Consider the following 22,120-nt stretch of genomic DNA (forward strand, 5'->3'; position numbering starts at 1 on the left):
CTCCGCTACTGCTGATTTTTCCGTTTGTCCCAATCTGCAACTTCGTTTGTGCTCCGTGATCCTAGTGTTAATGCTTCGTTTTGTGGTGCCGATGTATGTTCTTCCACAACTGCACGGAACTCTGTAGACTCCTGGTGCTGATAAAGGGTCTCGTTTGTCCTTGGCCGATCTCAAAGTCTGTTGGATGGTTCGAGTTGGTTTGAAAATGGTTTTTACTTGGTGTTTCTCCAATATCTGTACGGCTGGGCGGCATAAATACGACTGGGAATCCAGCTGTTGAATCATTCTTAGTCGGAAAGCACGGGAGATCACTTCGCCCACTGCCTCATCGCATTTGAAAATGTCCACCGCAGTTGTGGACGAAACGTCAGGAAGAAATTCCGATAGACCACGGCTTCAAAGCCCGGAAAACATTTATAAATGTAATCTGACCGGCCGTGAAAGCCTTCATAGTCTGATAAAAACATTTTATCAATTAGTAAGTTTTAGCTGCTTAACTGATCAATAAGTAACTTTTGCTGATTTACAAGCTAAATGAACTTGACTATTTCATATGAATTCCTACCTTCGATTCGAATAAGGATGCCATCAGCGCGCTACATATAAACCGACGAAAACTTTAGTGACCGTTTTCTGAGTTTCAAAGTAAAAACACATTTGTTGACTAACTAAATAAAGTCAGAACCGCCAACATATATTCCGCAAACTTTTGAAAGAAATCCATTAGAATTAATGCCGCAAATTTATCAACAATTTTCCTTCCAGTCTTTTTCATATCTTACCATTCCAGATGAATATTTTATGAAAGTTCGCAAAGAATAGATAAATTAATCTTTGTCATTAACACATACATTCGAACATATCTGTTAAAGAATTTGAAAAATATGGTAACATTAGCGAAATGAAGCAACGGAGATATTTTAAGGCTAGTGACAAATGGACCTTCTGTCTTTTTAATTGGAAGTTTTGGAACTATTTGAACCACTTTATCAACGAAAATTAAAAAGCGTGCTTAAGTAGACATGATTAGATAATAGACTTAGAAAAACGACAGGTGGCATTAATTAGAAGTATAATTTTTCATGGCTCAAGAGGAACAAACATTTTTACGACAGCTGAAATTAAAATTGTACTTTGTACCTAAGTATTTCGATAAAACATCAAAAAATTTAATTCGATTTTCCATAAAGAATTTTCCTGTCCTCAGTGAAAACTGCTTATTTCCTTTCTTATCCACTTGAAAAATATATGTTGCGTAGCTAAATATTTTAGTTGGAAACGGAGGAAATACAGAACAAGAAATAAACAGAATAAGAGGTTTCCACTTGGCAAGTGGAAGCCCTTGAAATCGCAAGTCGAAGAGCTTTTCCGTGTTCAATTATGTTATTTTGGAGAAAACACCTTTGATACGGTATAATATGGTTGAGCTGCGTATAGGTTTCATAGGTACGAGTTTTGTGTATTTAGGGTGCGCCTTAAAGTATGGAAAAGTAACTTCACGTGAATTCATTGAAAAATTCAGCATTTATCAAAACAACTTTGTTCTCTTCCATTGGTATTTAATGAACTACAGAAATAGACTAAAATTCGGAAGTAGTGATAAATGACAAAGACAACATAAATCTTAAATGCTACCAAGCTTTGAAAAATGATTATTTGCTTTTTAAAATTGCAATATAGACGAACAAACAATTAAATATTCATACCGCTACCCCTAAGTTTCCTGGTTGGTTACCAATTTCATTTACTTCAATTTTTTTTCTAGCGATTAAAACAGTTGTGCATCAAAAACGTATTTACATGTGTAATGTACACATCTTACACATTTAAATTCTTTATTAGGTACTAGTGAGGCAATCATGGGGTTATCATCATATCCAAGGGGTTTCCACAATATTGAAAAATATAAATCTTAAATTAATACTTTTACACGCTGTAGATCGGAGACTAAGAGTTTTCGGAATATGGTCTAACAAAGAAAAATATATCCAAAATTACGTGCACTATCGCCTCCTACAAAGAATGCACCTACTTACCAAACACCGATTTCAATTAATACTAATTTTACAGTTTTGACATTTTTATGTGCGATTTATAAATCTGACGAATTTTAACTTATAGTCGAAATAGGATTGATTGATTGAATCGATTCAGGTAATATTTTGTGAATTATTTAAATGTCATAAATGCATTTACTCCCTCACTGAGAATTTGCAACAGAAAATGTTGCCAAGGCTAAGATAGAAATGCGAATTCCAGTCCGGATTTTCACGCACAAAAGTTGAATTCGATCGAAATTGCTGTTAAAAACTGCGCTTTGTGTATATGAAGTTTTATACTATATATTATTAACGATTTTGAAAGTATTTGTGTTTTATTATAATAACTGATAGATGCAGTTTTAAATGTTGTTACCGATCCTTCTCAAATGACAAAATATTGCGAGATGCGAATTGCCAGAAACGCCAAAAAAGAATCATTTACTTAGAGGCCCTACTTTTATACAGATTGTTCTTGCAAAAGTGTAAAATTTTTATTATTATTTTATTTATTGAACACATATTTTTCGAGACATGGATAGTAGCCAAAATTCGTAGTCGTGGTATATGATTATAATATTTCCAAGTGCCAATCACAAAAAAATGTTCAGAATTTTGTTAGCCGCTTACCTGAAGAAGGCTGGTTGCTTATTTCGAAACTCAGAATGCCAAAACTGATATGGTGGAATAGTTGCGGAATGCAGTATATCCAACTCCCGTTGCTCCAATGGCAAAGGAGACCATTGCAGTTGTTGTTGAGCCGATTGCAACAATGAACTGTGTTGTGTTGTTGCACTTGAATGCTCGGCAGTGCTGGTCGGAAGAGATTCTGGAAACAAAATACCAAATCCTTCAGCGGAAAAATACAACTGTTCAATCTTTCATCAAGTTTATTTGATTTCGCATTCACAAGGTTTGAAAATAATGAATTCGGTGTACAGTTTTTTGCATACAGAAACAGAAAGCTTTTAGATTGTAGTGTAAGATGCATAAGTATTTAGCGTTCGGTTTGACGTATCTGGACCAGATCTGGCAAACATATTTTGCGCGCTTATCTCGTAAACGACCCACATTATATAAACATCGTATTTATATTCCAGACCATGATACTATCAAAACCGTAGAAGATAAATATTAAAGTGGAAAGTCCCTTTATTCACAATTTTACAATAAGGTAAGGGTTTGTTACGCTTAGGATAGTCAGGTATTAATAAATACTGTTATTTACTACGTGTATTTTAGTATTAGCTAATTTTTAAGCATCTCGATTTTAGGTGTTTTTATTATAAAAGCTAAACTACAAATAAAATATTATCTTGCAAAAGGATTGATTACTTTTCAGTGAAGTGGAACTAACTCAATAGGTAATGTTGTACACTGTTATTGCATTATTATCTTTCGCAAACCCAATATTAATAAAATAAAATCAAATCGATCGATTTTGCTAAAATAGTTGTTTCTTGACATTTACTTATATTCAATTTCCTCTATTGGAAGCGTCTGAGTAATATTGTGAAATATTGATACTTTTTTGAAAGTAGCAAATTCAATGTTGTTTCTTAAATTCAATAAATAGGCAATTTTCTTCCTGGCTGACGACCTTTTCTAAACTATTTTAATGGAACTTTACTGTTGCTGTTGTTAAGCGATCCATATCGCTTTATAAATTTTTTGTTTCATGGTCGCCTAATTTTTTTAAACAATAGATGCATGTAAAACACACACTGTGAGTAAATATCGAAGGAAAATGAAAGAGGTATAAGCTTAAGTAAGATGCAAACAACAAAAAGTGCCCGTGCTATTCAAAAATTATTGGTCTGTGTGTCGTATAGTGATCACGCAAGGAAAGATAAAGGAAAGAAGGAGCATTGGTAGAAAGATAATTGCATGGTTGAGAAATCTGAGGAATCGGTTTACTTGTAGCTCGAAAGAACTTTTCAGAATAGCGGCAAATAAAGTAAAAATAGTGTGATGATATCCGACCACCGGCACTAAAAGAAGTCCTATAGCATGGCATCATCTTTGTAAAAAAAACATTTGCTTAGTCAAGTCAATGGGTTAGCAAAATATATAATTCGATTTGAGGAAATCAAATACAATTAACCAACCAATTACATAATTCGTTCATAGAAGCCACTCTTAACTACAAAAAAGTTAAACAATCCAGCTCAGTATTCATTCGGCATTTCGTTTAATTTCAAAGCGAAGTAAAATGTGTCGAATGCTACAACAAACCCCTTAACTGCAAATTAATTTCTCGATTTGACTTGCTTTGAGTTTAGTGGGTTTCTTTCTTTCTATAGTTCCATCGGCAAAACAAAAGTAACACTTTCGGGACGACAGAAACCATACAAAAACCCTATTTACACCTTCAAAGAGAAAACTTTTTATTAAAGGAAATAAATAACTCAGAAACAAAGTGCCGTGGTAGCTGCAAGAAGTTTCGAGGAAGTGTTCGCTGTTTAGACACGGTAATTATAGTATGTCATTGTCAGAAATTAACGACAACAGTATGAGAAACTTTGAAACTTTACGGCTTTTTTGCAATTTTATCCTGTTCGGAAATATGTGTATAGGCATTGGCTAACGGAAATGGGAAAACTTTCAAGTTCCCAAAGAAACTCCAATTACAAAATTACAAAGTTTGGGATTGAGCCAAAGTAAGGGGGCAACATTTGATTTGAATTAGCCATGAATTGACCGGGAATCGTATTGCCGGTGAAATTGGAATTCATCGTTTATTTGCGAAATCATCAGTGCCAACCAAACATCGCAAGTTTCTCAAGTGTACGTTACATAAAACTAAATGAGGAACCCGACGAACACGTTATGGCAGATGGCGATTTATAGGTGGGCAAATAATATTCAAGGGCATACTTAGAAAGGCATTTTTAAGGGAGCTTTTCTATTAAATATTTTTATTTGGGCTTTCTCTCTAGAAATAATATAACTTGAAAATTACTAAATACATTTTTTCAAGTATTGAGCTTAGAAAGGAAGCATTATCAAAGGCGATGGGGCAGTGGGCGAAGTGATCTCCGGTGCTTTCCGATCACAACTACCGGATCCCCTGTCGTATTTATGGGGCCCGGCCGGCAATATTTGATAATGTCCACCGTAGTTGTGGACGAAACGTCAGGAAGAAATTCCCATGGACCACGGCTTCAAAGCCCGGAAAACATTTCTAAATGTGATTTGACTGGCCGTGAAAGCCTTCATAGTTGCATAGTTGTCATAGTTGCTGCCGATATGCAGTTAGTAATTTAATTTATGTAGTAACATATTAGACCGTTTTGAATGATAATATAGCTAGTTTGTGATCTATTTTTGGGAAAACGGTGAAGGTTTAGAGATGGTAAATCCACACGATCTTTAGAGAGACAACAGAAAGTTAAAAACAAGATATTGTTGAGCATATAACGGTGATAAAAAGCAAAAGTGATGTTTTAACAAAAACTAGATTTAACACAGGAAGTAACTGTTTCAGGTCTTTGTCAGGCCGTGAGATAGGAATTACTGTCAATTGTTTAGCAGAATAGATACTTCGGTGTGAGGTAGGTACTGCAATAAATATGATTTATATCTGATACATATTGATTAAATTTATATCTTTATTGATGATGATTTTAAATAACAGTTTTCACAAGCTAAAAAGCATTTAATAATGTTTACTATTCTAGACTAGATATAAATTAAAGTCAAATAAGAATAAATTTAGTTTGTAAATTTGGAATTATTGCACATCTGGAGTAGGTTTCTTGTGACTAATAAATTTTGTAATAAAACAGTTATAAAGGTTAAGGCGGTTAACGCGGTTGTGAATACATTTTTATGGTAGTAACTTTATGTGACATGGGGCGGTTTTGACTGTAAAATTTATTCGAACCGTGCATAAAATTGATTTTCATAAATCGTTTCCACATAGGAAACAAAAAATCAACCCTATCGTCAAAAGTAACCCTATGATTAGAAATTAGTCTTTATTTTTCCACAATTAGCGTTTTAACAGTATTTGAATCGGTCCAAAACAATACGCATTTTCAGCTATATTTTTAGTCATCTAATTGAGTATGTCATGTTAACATTTTATTACTTTCATACACCAAGCGTCAACACGTATTAGCTATGTATTTTAAGATCAAAGTACGGCTTCTTATTTCTAGAAGAAGATACTTGTGTTCATTGTGGAAACCCTTTATTTAAATTGATCCAAATGTCAGACTATACAAAATAAGTCACATTTCCGAAAATGAGAACTTTGCTATTTGTCCAATTGTAGAATCTAATCCAGATGAAAGACTTCTTTCAAAAATAAATGCAACTTAAACATCATATTTATTATTTATATTATGTTAAATATAACAGATTAATAGCAAATCGCGCCCTATTCAGGTATACACAAAACTCTTAAGCACAACTAAACATTGGAAATTGCTGTTGTAATAAAGAACGTAATGTGATGGAGTGTTTCTGCAAATGGAAAGGAAGATCCAAATCCAGTTTGTAACTTCTGGTCAGAACAGGCTCATACCCTCAAGTCATGGGTTGATGTAAAGAAGCAGGCAATAAAGTTAGACATAGAACCAACAGGAGTGCTAGAAGCACTAAAACATTATTATTTTCGAGAGAGAATACCAGATCAGTTCGCCGTTGGCGACAATTCCTTTGTTCGAACGAATATATTTATACAAAGCAGTTTCAATGTAACTAACGTTTTAATTTTATTCTCAAGCGTTATTTACATACGAATATTTCCTCGTTAAGTTCGAAATCAAGATATATGATTTCAATAGGGAGGCAATTCCCGTACCAAAATATGATCTATAAATGTCTCACAGGGAATGTTCCTTGATCTGATTACATTACCTCCGGGTGGGGAGTCGTCGAACGGTCCCTAAACTTGCCATACATTTCAGCTCTCGTGATGCTTGTTACGGTTCGTCTATTTGAAGCAATGGGCTGACAAGGAGTGTTTATAAAGGAGTTAAAATAAATCAGCAAGTTGTAAATCATTTTATAATATCTGCAAAGTCATAAAGGATAGAGTAGCAAACCGAAAAGAAAGTCGACAAATCCTAGTACAACTAAACTACTAAAACACCTGAAATGTGGTATCGGAAATACGCGAAACTGTGTGAGTGCACGTTATTTATACGATTAATATATACAGGTTGATTTAAGTTAACTGTGAACTTTGTAACTACTATGAATGATATAGGTAAACCTGTTAAATTCTGCGAAGAAAAGAGCGAACAATCCTAAGAGTGTGCTAAACTATATTGTGTGTTTAATAATAAGACATTGCGTAACAGTGGTCACTGAAGGAAGTTAGGTTAGACTCTATAAGAGGCGTTTATATAAATGGAAGGTTGACTTCATTACAGAATTTATCAATAAGAGAAATCATTTGTTGCAACACATCGAGCACATTCTGAAAATGAGTCATACATACTTTCTGTTTACTTGAAATTGATTTTTACACCAATTTTATTACAAAGAAAACTCATAAATTTACGGAAAAATATATAAAATTGCCGTCGATCTATTTGGTTTTAAACATATTGTTCCGTGGTTATCAGCATCATTTTAACATATTCCATTTGCAGCACCTCTAAAATTTATATTAGCATATAAATTAAACCGACGCGTTACATAAAAACGTGTAATTTAGAGTACTTCACTCCAGGTTGATCGAATATCGCCATTCCAAATGAAATAATGAAAATATTATTTTAGGCGGTTCACTATGTTTTTATTGATAAAGCAAAAAAAATCTTAAAATAGAGTTTATATGTGAATTCGCCATAATATCATCTTAGTTATGCTCTCTATTGATTGGTCGTATAGATTCAAATCTATGTATACCTACATATACGTTTGACGGTAATTGATTGACGGTGATTAGTGAGTATAAATCGTATACTTATTAATTATTTTTAATATCGTTATTTTATTTCACCAAAACTTTAACTTAGTTTATTAAGCCGAATTGATAGGAATTTATCTCGTGATAAATGGTGGATGGTACCTAGAATAGTATAAGACCATACCGTTCAATTTTTCTCAATATTTAATGTTAGTCTCATTCACGAAGAAAAATACTTAGGCGTACCTTCTGTGGGTATTTGCGTTGATTCTGAGCCCATGGTGATCTGATCCTGCGTTGCTCCATCCTTTACGTCTTGAACCAATATGCAGTTAGGTGCATCTATGTTTGCTTTCATTGAGCTCACAGCTGAAAATAAGTAAAGAAAATCGACATAAGGTAATTCAATCGGGATTGCAAATATCCATATAAATGCTTTGGTTTTCCTAAAACGATCCAAATATAGAAACTTAGATACATTGATTGCTGTGTTAATTGCATTTTAAGCGGTTGGCTAAAGGATTTGAGGTGTATTTGAGAAAACTGATTTGTTGGTGCCGGCTGTGCATTTTTATTTAATCAAAAAAAGCTAAAATGTAAGGAAGTAGTAGGTATAAATTCGTATATAGAATATGGACAGAATTACTAATTTTTATTTAACATGAGAACGAATTTAAATTAATTAATACTTTTTATAAATAAAATGAATTGGATTGTCGGAACCATCATATTTTTGAATCAGTTGAACTAAAGCTTTGAGTTAATTAGAAAAATATGAATTATTTTCGCAATTGAGTTAAATACGTAAAATAGTTAGGATACATATTTTCTAGGTGATTTTTGGATATTATGTCACTTAGGGCTAGATAAAAAATAATCATTGTGATACTGTACCTATATCAAACTCAGTGAACAAATCAGTATCTACAGATTGGAGCATTGCATCGAATAACCATTTTTTCTCAATTTCAAAGCGCAATAAAATACAGTGTTAGGTATAGGAATTACTACACCACTTTTCCATGTTTTCGGAATTTTGTTATTTATGATGCAGTTGTTCATTTCAGAAAGGATGAGTTTGTGGGTTTCTTGGGTTAAGCTTTTCAGGAGTTTTGCCTTTATTTTGTCCTTTCCCGGAGCTGTGTTTTTGATATGTGATAGGCCTTCATCGTACTCTGTGTCTGTGATTAGTTTGTAAGTATAGTTTGGTGAGTTGTTAAAGTAGTTCAAGTACCAGTCATTGATCTTGTTCCAGTTGTCATTGTCGAACTTAGGGTTTGTCGATATGCTGAAGGCCTTTTGATAGTGTCTGGCGAATGCGTCAGCTCTCTCTTTGCCTGTATAACGTTCTATTCCGTTTTCGTCAATTGTGCCAGTAGTGTTAGTTTTCTTGTATTGTGCTAATTTCTTGATTTTTTGCCAATATGTTTTGCCCTTGTCTTCTTCTATTTCCTTACATGTTTCTAACCATTTGTCTTGTCGGTATTGTTGAATCAGAGTTTTAATGTTCCTGTTGAGTTGGTTCAGTGTATTTTTTAGGTCGTTATTTTGGGTGTAAGTATATAGTCTGTAAAGTTCTCTCTTATGTTTGATGAGTCTCAGTATGAATTTGGATAGGGTGTGTCGGTAGAAAACATTTTTTATTTCAGGGGTGAATTTTCTTATCGCTAGTGAAAGTTGTTGTTGTATGGTTTCAATTGAGATGGTCTGTACTTGCGATTGTATGTAGTTATGTATGTGTTGTCTCACTTTGTCTATGTCAGTCTTAGTTAAGTTTAGCTTTTTCTCTTGATTCGGTGTGCTGAGGGTAGGTTGCGTTAGTGTTAAGTCTAAGCCAAAAGTTATTGCCATGTGATCTGATCCCAGTTCATTTGTCAGTTGGATATTGTTAATATAGTTGGTTAAGTTGGTTGTGTGAAGCAATAAGTCTGGTGTAGTGTCGTCGTTTTCAGGCATTAAAAAAGTTGGTGGGGTTTCTCGTCTGCTAAAATTCCTTCCATTTTCTTTAAATTTCAATTTATCTTTTGATATTACTGGGCAATTAACTTACCAGCAAAATACGTTAGCATTCCAGTAAGCAGCACACTCAAAAATATCAAAAGTATGCTGAAACATTTCCATGAGCATCGATATTGGCATCGTTTATCGATATGGAACCTGGACGGTGAGTATGGTGAATAATGGGACGATGTTGGTGGTGGGGCAGGCCGAATGGGAAACACTGGTACAACCAAAGGGGCGGACTGTTGGGTGGCAACTTGAGACGTTAAGGTGTTGGTTTGACCACCTCCTTGTTGCAAGGTCTGACCTAGTTGGGTTTGTTGTAAACCAGCCATTCTGAAAAAGATAATTTATATGTTATTTGACTCTGTAATAAGCAATTTGATAGCGATATATAGTTAAGTACAGATTAAGGAAGCAATGTCGAAACCCAATAACAAAACGGCTTTCCAGTAGAATTTATCTATTTAGATACATGTTCGCAAGCGATTTTAAGTTTTTCAGAATTAAAAAATACATATATTATTTGCTTCTGGACATTCAAAATTGTGAAATTTTTATAAAAATAAAATGATGGTTTTTGAAGTGATATATTTCTTTATCTTTATGGAGGGGCTTCAAAATTTTTCCAATAGTCCCAGGAAATTTTAATTTTAAAAGTGCCAAAGATACTCTTTTAGATAGGAGGTGCAATTATATTTAGACATTTATCAATTGTACTATTACACGTTGGAATATTTTAATTTCATTATGCACTAAATACATAATTTATCTGGTGAAATACGAGACATAACGGCTTTTTCACTAGGGGATATAATTTTGGAGAATATGCATGTTTATGGTAGCAATCGCATTTACGTATATAAGATAACAAATTTTGTCATGAAATGTTGAGCATTTAATTTAGCGCACTTAAGTGACCATGAGTACCCTTGTTGAAAGTGAAAAATTTCTGATGTCGGAGCAATAATCTGCGCCAGTTAAAGTTTTAGATTTTGTAAAATGTACAAACCTCAATGACCTCAATCTTACTAAAATCCAGTTTTGGCTATCGACGGATAATTCATTCGAATATCCTCTTTTTATTATTTATTACAGTTTTTCATATCTTCGGTCATCCAATGTAAAAAATATGAGATTTAATTTATTTATCCAGTAGGTAGGAAGTAGTCAGTTAGTATATGCAATGTTTGCATATTTGCCTCAAAATTCATTACAGAGTTAATAAATTGTATTTCTGGTCATAGTTATAATTTACTCCACTAACTAGATTTCAAACATAATATATTAGTTACGGATTCCATCGAGCTTTTAGCAAAATCAGTTTTAACCGAATTGACCGCCGACCAAAAATATTTGCATAAATCCGGGAAATTCTTTGTGAAACTAAGAGCGGTCATTAACTTCCATTGTCGAAAACGACCCCATTTCAGATCCTCGCTACACAGAATAGTCAATTACTATCCTTTTAAGCTGGAGGGCGAGCAGACGCTAATTTTATTTTGCTAACTTAACTTTATGGCGAACTCTGTACAGCACAATAATTAATTATCCGCAGACTAAAACTAAAGTTTCCTCGTTCGCGAAAATAAAATGTTGTTTTCCGCATTGGATTGCACGTGAAAAAGTTTTAATGGGATTTTGGAAGATGGTGAATATAATTATTTATATGTTACTAAATTACACTTCAGGTGTCATTATATTTGGAATTTTAAAAATGGCTTTATTTGAGATCGGCTTTTACATAGAAACCATATAACGCAGCTTTATTTTATGCAAGTATGTACTACTATAATGGCGTGATAGAACTTGGCGATTCGAGGTGTTTCATAGGCATATTTCTAAACGTATCGACCATGGCGCCAGTTATTAGGCCAAAAATTAGGAAGAAATTATTTTTTGCTACTAATATCAGATTTAACTCAAACCATTTCTAAAATCAATATGTGTATAATGAATCGCTTACCACATATCAACATCATTCGGGCAGATGAAACTATACGTTTTTTGACATGATTGCTCGTTTCAAATTTATAATTGCAAAGATATAATTCCTATTGCAAAAAATAAATTTCTATTATGATGAAATTTTAATGCTGTACGCATCCTATAGAAATTTAAAATAGTTTCAATTAGGTCCCTACAATACGTTTAGTTAGAGGTTCAGGTGGAACTTAACCTGCCATAACAAAATACGGAATTCCATTTAAATTTTGTTTAGAACATACGTATATTTAAATTGCAAAAATAAGTGACACTTATGGAAATCATGGATTATTTATATTTTTAGTAGGGTTATTTTACAGTCAGGTATACAAGTGGTAAAGAAAAAATTATAATATCTTTGACTTAAAAATTTAACAAATTACTGAACCCCACTTAAGAAAAAACAAAGTTGGATATGGCTGCTAAAGTCTCTGAAAATATGAAAATATAGATAACGTGCACTTTCTTGTTTAGAAAATGACTAGTAAAAATGACAAAACTGTCGTTATTTCAGTTTGATAGTTGTTGCAGATTTATACAGCACTTTCAGAGCATTTGATATGTGTCTATTGATGCTACTGAAATTTGTTATGGACATACTGATTTTAGTCATCAATAATTTCAGCCAATCTGTGAGCAAAAATTATAATAGAACTCACAAACAATCTTGATGTTAGAAATTGTTTATTGGTTCTCGTTCAAAGTAAACTTCAGCATCGTCAAATCGCTAACGTAATTCTTGCCATTAGAAACAGTTATATACAATAAGAAGTTTTATTTTTGCTTGATGAATAAGTTTGGGGCAAAAATTTAATCGATAGTTTACATAATTTTACCAGCACCATTGGTTATTGGACGTTTTAAAAAATAACCGGTGCATAAAACACCATAAATAAACAATAACTTAATTCTTAATTAGTTCTTAGTTTCTATTAAAACTCCTCAATTAAGCAAACCGACCACTTTAAAATTCTTAAAATGAAATAAAGGCTCGATTACATCAGTTCCATTTACGACAATCCACAATTACTAAGTGACCATCTCAATTAATAATCATGTGGCAGATTGGCAAAATTTAAATATGAATTTTTCATCTACAGCTCGCAACCAATTAAAACTCTCTGTTCTGCAGAATTTACCTGTTTTGAATGGACTATTTCAATTCTGTAAGCATTGGTAAATTTCAATTCAAAGCTGAAAGATAGTTTTAAAAAGCAGCCGCGGTAGGAAAAACATTATAAATTCGCTAGCATGAATAACAAAAATCCGCTTGACAAAACAGAAAAAGTAATTATGTAGGGAATCCCATGCAATCTACTAAGCCTTTTAAATTTTCGGACTTTTTCATTTCTCTCCAAGTAAACCTAAATAGCTACTACAAAGAACTAATGCCAATTTCGATTATGGATAATTAATAATAGAGTTAAGCAGCGCTCTTAAGGTAACATGTTTTCCAGGGACAGGAAGACTAGTTTATGGTGTAAAACTTTAATATGTCTTCAGCTAAACCTCCAGATTCAAACGAGCATTCGACTATCCACATTATATTAATTAGAAAACGTAAACAATCCTCGATATTGGTATCTGGACGTTTGAGTAAATATTGAAAAATGTCTATCACACCAAACAATGTTTTAAATACATCAAGTGATCAAAGTATGTTGTCCATTTTCCGGAAATACTATAAAAATTCAGGTTTTAACCGATACAAATGTTAAAAAAACTAATACAATTTCTTAGATCCAACATCGCAATTATTCACCCAGGACATAGCTAGCAACTAACGATCAAACTTCTCGACCTTGTAATTTTATGCCACCTACGTAAAACGTTATAGGAACACCTTAAAATAAACTTTCGAATAACTAGAGACACTCTCCACCTCAAAACTGTGTTGAATTTTTGCATTAGCGAAAAAGCTTTTCAACTAGAACACAAAATGTTACTGAAATAACAGTGAACTTAAGTAATGCTCTGGAACTTTAATCCAGAAACTACGAGATACATAATTAATTTTCCTTTTGAACTCGTAACATATCTAATTCTTCGAAGGAGAAACTTGAGTTAAGGAGTCAAAGTTAGACGACTCACACAATAATGTTTATATAAAATTACGTTCGTCGAGTGCTATGAATTTACTGGAATGAAAGACTTTTGCCAAATTATTAGTAGGATGTATTCCATTTTGATTTCCTTGAAGGTGGCTCGCTCTACCATTACCTACGATTCATCGACTAATCTGAATGTACACATGACCCGTGCGATTATCAAAACAAATCTTCTTTGAAATTGAAAATTCATCGAATTGGGTAAATTATAATCCGAGCATCGATATCGGCTTAAACTAACCTAATGCATATTAATAACTGAAGTTGTGAGCTGCCGACATCGAAATTTGCATGGCCTGCAAATAAAAGCAATTTATATTATTGACGTTGGGGGAGAGTGGCATCACACCCCAGGCCAGTAGAGCGTAAAATTATATTTTCATAAGCAATAACAAGCTCGTGCGTGTTGTGATGCTTGGCTTTGTTCCGTTATTTTGTCCGAATTTCAGAACGGAGGAATAATTTTGTTTCATGTTGATTGGTGGGCTAGATTTACTACCACAACAAGTGTAATTTAATTATCAACATAAACATACCCGTGGATGTTTACGATTCTGTATGTAGAAATGTGAAAGTGATAGAGGTCCACAGCACATAAAATAGAAGTTATTGTTGCTTACAACGAGCGAGGAAAATGGTTTGGATAAAATTTGGTTTACAAAAATGTTTTTGCCACTATCAGGTTGTGATCATTATGAATACAAAATTATGTTATGAAAATGAATGAAACATGAATAATGTCATTCGAAAATGGAAATATCACATGTACATTTTTTTTTCTGTTTTTCCAGTTCAATTATAGACAAAGTTAAGACTCGCATCTTCTCAATATATACCCAACTAATCTAATAAAAACACTAATCTGAATTCTTTAGTTTGATCCCATGGCAATGGAAGTTTTAGCAGTATGTAAAATTGAGACCATGTACAACCGTTGTTTTTGAACTCAGAAAGTTTTCTGTCTTCTAAATTTACCAAAGTTGAACCCCGGTCTCCATGGTTCGAGATGTTTCCTTATTTAGGAGCTTATTATACAATTGCTCTGGTATACTGGATTATACAGGATAACTGCGTATTTTGTTAACGTTCGTTTAACCGTCTCAATTAGGTAAAGAAATCAAATACTGTCTAATGCATCTACACTTAATTAAACTAAACCCCCCTGTTAAAGCAAATACTACATGCGAAATAATTGCTAATTGCGCATGTAATTTTCAAATTAATCAAAATTTTGATCCGTTTTTCAAATTAATGATCTAAGTTCTGTCTCGAATAAACATTGTCATGTATGTTGCACATACATTGTTGTAACAATCCAATTTGGATGATTATAAAGGGTAGATAATTTTTTAACTTGTTTTAAGGCGTATTTTACATTACATTAAATGCAGATTATCGAATCATTATTGTGGCATATTTTCTTTATTTAATTCATAATTGATTTTAATCACATTCATATGGTCATTGTGCGTGTTACTTCCGAACTGATCGAGTCAAGTTCAATGCTGCGTTAATTTGTTAGCACCTTTGAACGACCTAAAATCCAAAGTTTTATTAAATAAACTTCACATATTAGTACGCTTTCTAACAACGCATTTCGTGATCGATACCCTTGTTGGCATCGAACAAAACGTCTGATTCGGCTAGTGGGACATTTTGTGTGCGATTTCATCAATGTTATAGTAATTATCACAACAGGGCTTTAGTTGCGAACTATCGGCAGAAAAATGAGTGGGGCTAATTATATAACCTTTCTCCGCTTGAAACATGCTGACTGTTATTTACAAAAATTGTCATTCATATAGATGCAACAACTATCAAAAATTAAATAAACATTATAAGATCAATAACAAATGAGACAAAATTCCGAAACATATTCATTAACCACTGAAATTTCATAGCAGAATTATTGATACTCAGAAAGGACAGAACCAACTACATTCACAAATATAACTTACTTCTGCAGCTCTGTTAAATTAGATTAGAACCAAATCAAACAAAGGATCCAGGTCATTCTAGTGCAGTGGCCTAATAATAGGCATGATTACAGATTTTGAAATACCCTTGTAGGTACACGTCTGCCATTTCCAAAAAAAATGTCAGTTTCGAAATAAATTAAAAGTTGACTCAAATTATCATCATTTTTCACTTGTGACAAGCAGCTAGGACAGTCTATCAGTAGTCAGCATTTTATAGAAAATTCTGCGCAGGAAAAGACACAGCTCTTAAATAAACTGGTTTCAAGCAATATCTGTAGAAGGCCATAATGGTGGTGGTATGACTATTTTAACTGATAATCCATTTTTCTCAAAATTTGTCTCAAAATCTGTCAAATCCATATTTTATTATCCAACCATTTGAAAACATATCAAACAAAGAATTATCAAGTGACAAATGAGTACAATATGTATGTGACGTAAAATTTAGTATGCGGTTCTGGTAATTTGTCGCAGAATAATATATATCAAGATTCTTTGCAGATCTCTATATAGATCCACCCTTCCATTTAAAGAATAAGCATAAACTTTAGAACAATATGCTCTGTAAATTGTCATAGAACTACATTCAGGGAAATTCATGTTCAATCAATCACCAGCAGATCACCATGCAAAACTGTTCAAATCTTCCTGCTAATCGAAACAGTTAAATACATCTTTAATGGGAAAAATCCACCATCCACATGAAGCGAAAACTGGGCGCATTTAACGATTTGTGACAGACCTTTTATTACAAATTAAATAGTTTTGAAATGAAGTTGCTGCCCTGCGGGACTTCAAATGTAGTATTAAAAGAACTAGCTCTTATGCTGTTGATATTGGCCATAAAATTGCTGCAGGAAAGGAAAATTGGAAAATAAGTCCAACAGTTTTTTACACAAGAACAAAGTAGAGCTTTTTGTAGTAGTAAAAATAATGTAGACAATATCCACATAACACTTATCCTTATAACGTTCGACCAGTAGCCAGCAAGTAACAAGAAATTGGACAGACTTGAACATATAGTGACAGAACCATGTTGTTGAGAGCAGTGTAATTGGCTAAAAGCTCAACATTTCTATTGTATGCGATAATATCAACTATTTTGCTGAGTAATGCAACTTTACTAATACTCCCACAGTGTCCTATTTTATTAAATCTCTGCTTCAGAATATCAATGTGACATAATTGCTCTTTCATTAATCAAGGAAACTATACAGGGTAGCTCATTAGTGCGTCAAAGTGCGATATCTCAGTAAATATGAACTTTAGAGCAAAACACTTCCTAAGAAAATTTTTGACGTTTAAAAGGTGCACATTCTAATATTATCTTTCAATATACAGAGTGCGTCATTAACGTGTGGTAGTTACCAACAATGGTTTTTTAAATAGAACTCCGACCCTCATTGCGCTTTTTTGATTTATCGTCAAATTTCATTGTAAGTTATTTCGAACGTTTTACCTGAAAATTTACGGTTTTCGAATTATTCGGAAAAATATGAAAATTTTCACAGCTGCTGGGTTCCACAGAAATTGGCGGTATACCCTAATCGCTACGAATTTTGAAATTGGTCTTGTGGACCTCCAAGAGGACTAAACAAGGTACGTGCTGACGTATGTTAATTTACGAAAAGTTTACAACCAATCGCCCATCAAAAGCCCAAAATTGCATGTTTGTTAATCTCAATAACTTGGTTATTTCAAATGGAATTCCCCATTTCTTTTCAATTTTAGGGTTTACCGTCAAATTTTCAAAGCTAGTATATGCAAGGTGTGGTAACCTTAAAACTTACCATTTCTAAGTTATTCGGAAAACTTTAGAAAACAGCTTAATTTTTGTTTGAATCAAGTCAACTGGGCACATGTCCACCATCAAAAAATGTATTAAATAAAAAACTTAATATTATAAATATATTATAAAATATAAATAATTAAATAAAACATTATTTTTAAGCAAATGCGTCACAAAACACACAAATTAATAAAAAGTAAGATTAACAGTGTGCAATTTATATCTTATAAGTTCACATACTTCAATAGGAACAAGCAAAATTTTGTACCCGATAACAAGACCCGGTTAACTTGATCAAAATAAAAATGAAATAATTTTTGAAATTTTTTCCGAATAGCTTAGAAATGGTGATTCTTGGGACGTGGGCAACTGAAATAAACTGCCGTAAATTAGACGTTAAATTCGAAAACTGAAAAAAAATGGTAGGTTCCATTTGAAGTAAGCAACTTTTTGAGGATTAAAAACATGCAAGTTAGAGGCTAATTGAGCGGTTTACGGACATCTCCTTATGAATTAACACATATATGCACTTGGATTAATTCGGATAAATCCGAAAAGCGCAGAAAAGGGGAGTTCCATTAAAAAAAACTTAGTTAATTACGACCACACGTTTATAATGCACCCCGTTTACTGCAAAATAATTTTAAAAATTCGCATCTCAGAAACACGAACATTTTTCATGGGAGACATTTTCCTCTAAAATTCATATTTATTGATATATCGCACTTTTACGCACTAATGATCAACGCTGTATATTAGTAGGTTGATGTAATTAGAACTAAGATGAATAGATGAAACTATTATGTAATTTAGAAATACTACATGCAAACACGAAGCCATACAAATTAAGCTAAAAGTGGCCAAGTCCCAAATTGTCGTATTTGTGTTTGTTGGCGAAGTAATTTAAAAACATAATTAGTATACACTAATAGACAAACTTAGCGCACCATCTATAAATTTGAAAGAAAAAATGTTATAAACCCAACAAAAACTCAAATCATTGTTTTTGAAAGTAATATGATAATGTTTTCGGAAAAAAATAAAAGAAAATATGAATCACTGGTTTATCAAATTTTTGGTAAAAATTTATGAGAGATAAAATTTGAAATTCAGTAAAGTTTCCGTCTTTAACCGTTTCGATAGCGGGTATTGCAGCCTCTAGCTCGAATAACTTTCCTCAAACGTCTAGAAATGCCATAAAAGAGTTTGTAAATAATTCTTCGTGTATATTATACTATTCTTGAAGAACCGCGTTTTACAGTTCAGCCAAGTTCTCAGGAGTAGGATCTCGTCGTTGAATACGTCGCTTAAGTTTAAGTTTTAAGTTACGTTTAAGTAATGCCAACCTCATTAAGATATTTGCGCACGATCCGAGCTCGGTGCGATTTAGAACTATCAGCCATAAACTCGAAATTGTCGCCTATGTGAGGTGCAAAAAGTACGACATGGTTTTATAAAATCGCTTGAGTTTAGTATTCTTCTGGGAAGTTAATGATCTTCCTCGGATCACTACAAGGTCCGTACGGACCTCCGAAGAAATGCCACCCCAAAATATTATTGAGCCACCACACAAAGCCAGTTGGGGAATCAAACATTCTTAGCTATATCCTTCTCTTCGTCTTTTCCAAATAGAAGCTCGCCAATACGAAGATTTTAAATTAATTCTAATTTCATCAGTAAACAAAACTTTGTTCCTGTCATACAAATCCCAATCCACGTGTCCTCAAGCAAACTGAAGCTTAGCTTGCATGTGAGCTATGTGCAAACCTTGAGCAGGATGTTTTACCCTCAATCCGGATTCATTAGACTTCTTTTTACCGTTTTGGAAGAAATTTCAACATTTCGGGCATTTTTAATTCGATTTTTATCTCATTTCCGGTAAGAAACCGATTTCTTAAAGCTTGCAGTCGTATACAACGATCGTCCACTTGGTTTGTGGAACTTGGTCAGCCTTGCCCTGTCGGCTGGCGTAGGACCAAGACCTGTTTCCCTAACAACCTGTTTCCCTAAAACACTGAAGACATCGACCAATGGTGGTATGCTCAACACCCAACCTTCTGGCGACCTCACGTGGGAAATGTCCTTCTTCCAACAAGATGACAATTTCTTCCTGAAGAGATCACAATGCGAACAAATTTCAGTTACACCCACAAGTTAGGAAAAAGCAAGAAAATTGAATCAAAAATAGTACCTACCACATTTGCTAAAAACAATGATGAGATGTTCTAAATGACACAGAACCAGCAGAAACTTGCATTGGCATGAATAGAAAGGCATACAAAACCATTGGTTCTGTAAAATGTTACTATGGTTATTACCAGCCTACTTGCGGAAAAAGTGATTTATTCGACAATGTGTAGGTGGTGCGCTAATTCTATCTGTCAGTGTATTTGCCTTCAAAAACTGAGTCCCTCGAGGCCAGACAAACAGGTGCACTAAAATATACTTTTATTGACCAAGTTTCAAAAACGATCCTGAGATAATTTTTGGCTCGGGTTAAAAGTGCATTTATCAAAAATTGATTTTTAGACTTGGCCAGTTTTAGCTTAATTTCTCTTGTTACAATACGACGCGAAATATTTTCGCAAAAATTACTGCTTTGTAAGAATTCGTTTTACCACAGTAATATATTCATAATTCGATTGAATACGATTCATATTTTATTAAAACGATTAGGTACATTTCCATATGTCAATCCTACTATGAGTAATCCCATTCACATTTTGCTGCATTTTACATATAAATCGATTCAGCACCCATGGTGCACGCTTCTCAAACCCTCGATCACAGTCCATAATAAATTCTAGTTTTTGACAGTTATAATTGATCGCAATTATTGAAATGATTGGAAATCGGCCGACCCACTGGTCGAACCGGGTGCATAATTCCACACGATGCGATGCTCAACCACTGTGAAATCATCTAGGCTTCCGATTGTATTCATTATGGCCTTTTGTAGGGATTTGCCCGAGCAAGGGTAATCGATTCACTTCGTGTGCAATTTATTAAAATTGATATGCTAAAGATCCAACCGTCGGTATTAACTGAGGCTTCACAGCAGAAAGCAGTATGGGGAGCCGCTCATAAAATTCTGACAGTCAGGATCAATACACTCAATTTTGCTTTTAAAGTGTAGCTATTCGCCCTAAAATATGTATGAAGTGTTGGAGATCACCTCGAGATAAACAAGCCAGCAGGCGAGTGCATAGTAATCGGGCTGGGATAGGTATATCTAAATTTCGCTGCTCGGATCATTGACTCTTGTTAAGGAAAATGTGCATAAAGATGGATTTTTTCTACGACCCAGTTAACGTCCAATCTGGTAGCTATAACATTTTTAATGGTACAGGGTGAAATGCAATTTCAGTTTTCCCACAATAACGATGGCATCAAATTAAGATTATTGATAGGACGGACATCATTATTGGCAAAAATAATTTTTAGTAATCGGTAGTTTAATTATTTTGGGTTGGATTTTCCAATTAACAACGAATTAAGAAACAAACATACAGATCAGCAAAATATACAGGAGCGCAATTGTGTAAAGAAATCATCTAAAACATTGAATTATTTTGTACAGTACATGTGCTCATATGTGCACAACCAATCCATCTCAAGCATTAAGAAAGTAACATTTCATAAAGGTGGGATAACATAATTCATTTCCATTTGATCACATTAAAAAAACTGCTGGCTATACATGTTTGAAGAACATATAAGATCAATTTAAGGTGGAAAGGTGGACAATTTTTTTCCCAATTTGTATTATTTATTGTTTTGTACAACCGAGAGGCTTGGCGTCATTCCACTGCTGAAGTTATATGAGGAGACTTAATGAGTATAGAGAAAATTGCCACAATGATTCCTCTCAAAAACCTGAGACCATTGCAAAATGTGTCCAAAATTCAGACTGCTTAATGTAATACACGAGTTATGTGACGCTTAAACCTGTAAACTGCCCGGACTATCATAATTTAAGCTAACTTGCATTTTGTAACTTATATATACTTGCTAAACGCATAATTACAGTCAGTCAGAGTAGTCAGATTAGTCAGAGAAGTCAGAGAAGTCAGAGAAGTCAGAGCTAAAGGAAGTATTGTATTTGTGAAAATAAAGTTTTTAAAAACGAAAATCCAAAAGTCCAAAATATAACTGGCGCAGTCGTGCGGATTTTCGGGAATCAATACATATCGAATGTACTGATTTTTTCGTCGAATTAACCGAAAACGAACTTTTGACCAAATTTTGACGGTAACACTAATGAGTTGAACAGATACATTGCTATTTGCGAATCAATAATCAATACTTTTTATGATACTGCACATCCTAACAACTTTCAAAATATTTACCTC

At 33.5% G+C, this 22,120-nt stretch overlaps 1 protein-coding gene across 4 annotated transcripts in view; it reads right to left on the minus strand.

Annotated features, from left to right (window-relative positions):
• The window catches only part of LOC109535451 (teneurin-a), a 272,613-nt gene that overhangs the window by 109,929 nt on the left and 140,564 nt on the right, over positions 1-22,120 (minus strand). For all 4 annotated transcript variants that reach the window (XM_048661444.1, XM_048661445.1, XM_048661443.1 and 1 more), the window contains exons 2-4: positions 9,956-10,242; positions 8,152-8,274; positions 2,670-2,868 (exon numbers count right to left, since the gene is read on the minus strand). In XM_048661444.1, coding sequence (XP_048517401.1) covers positions 2,670-2,868; positions 8,152-8,274; positions 9,956-10,242 — 609 coding nt within the window. The remainder of the gene's footprint in view (positions 1-2,669; positions 2,869-8,151; positions 8,275-9,955; positions 10,243-22,120) is intronic.

The sequence above is a fragment of the Dendroctonus ponderosae genome, unplaced genomic scaffold, assembly GCF_020466585.1.
Source record: "Dendroctonus ponderosae isolate FM_Combo_2020 unplaced genomic scaffold, Dpon_F_20191213v2 Dpon_F_20191213_1, whole genome shotgun sequence".
Classification (NCBI taxonomy): Eukaryota; Metazoa; Arthropoda; class Insecta; order Coleoptera; family Curculionidae; genus Dendroctonus; species Dendroctonus ponderosae.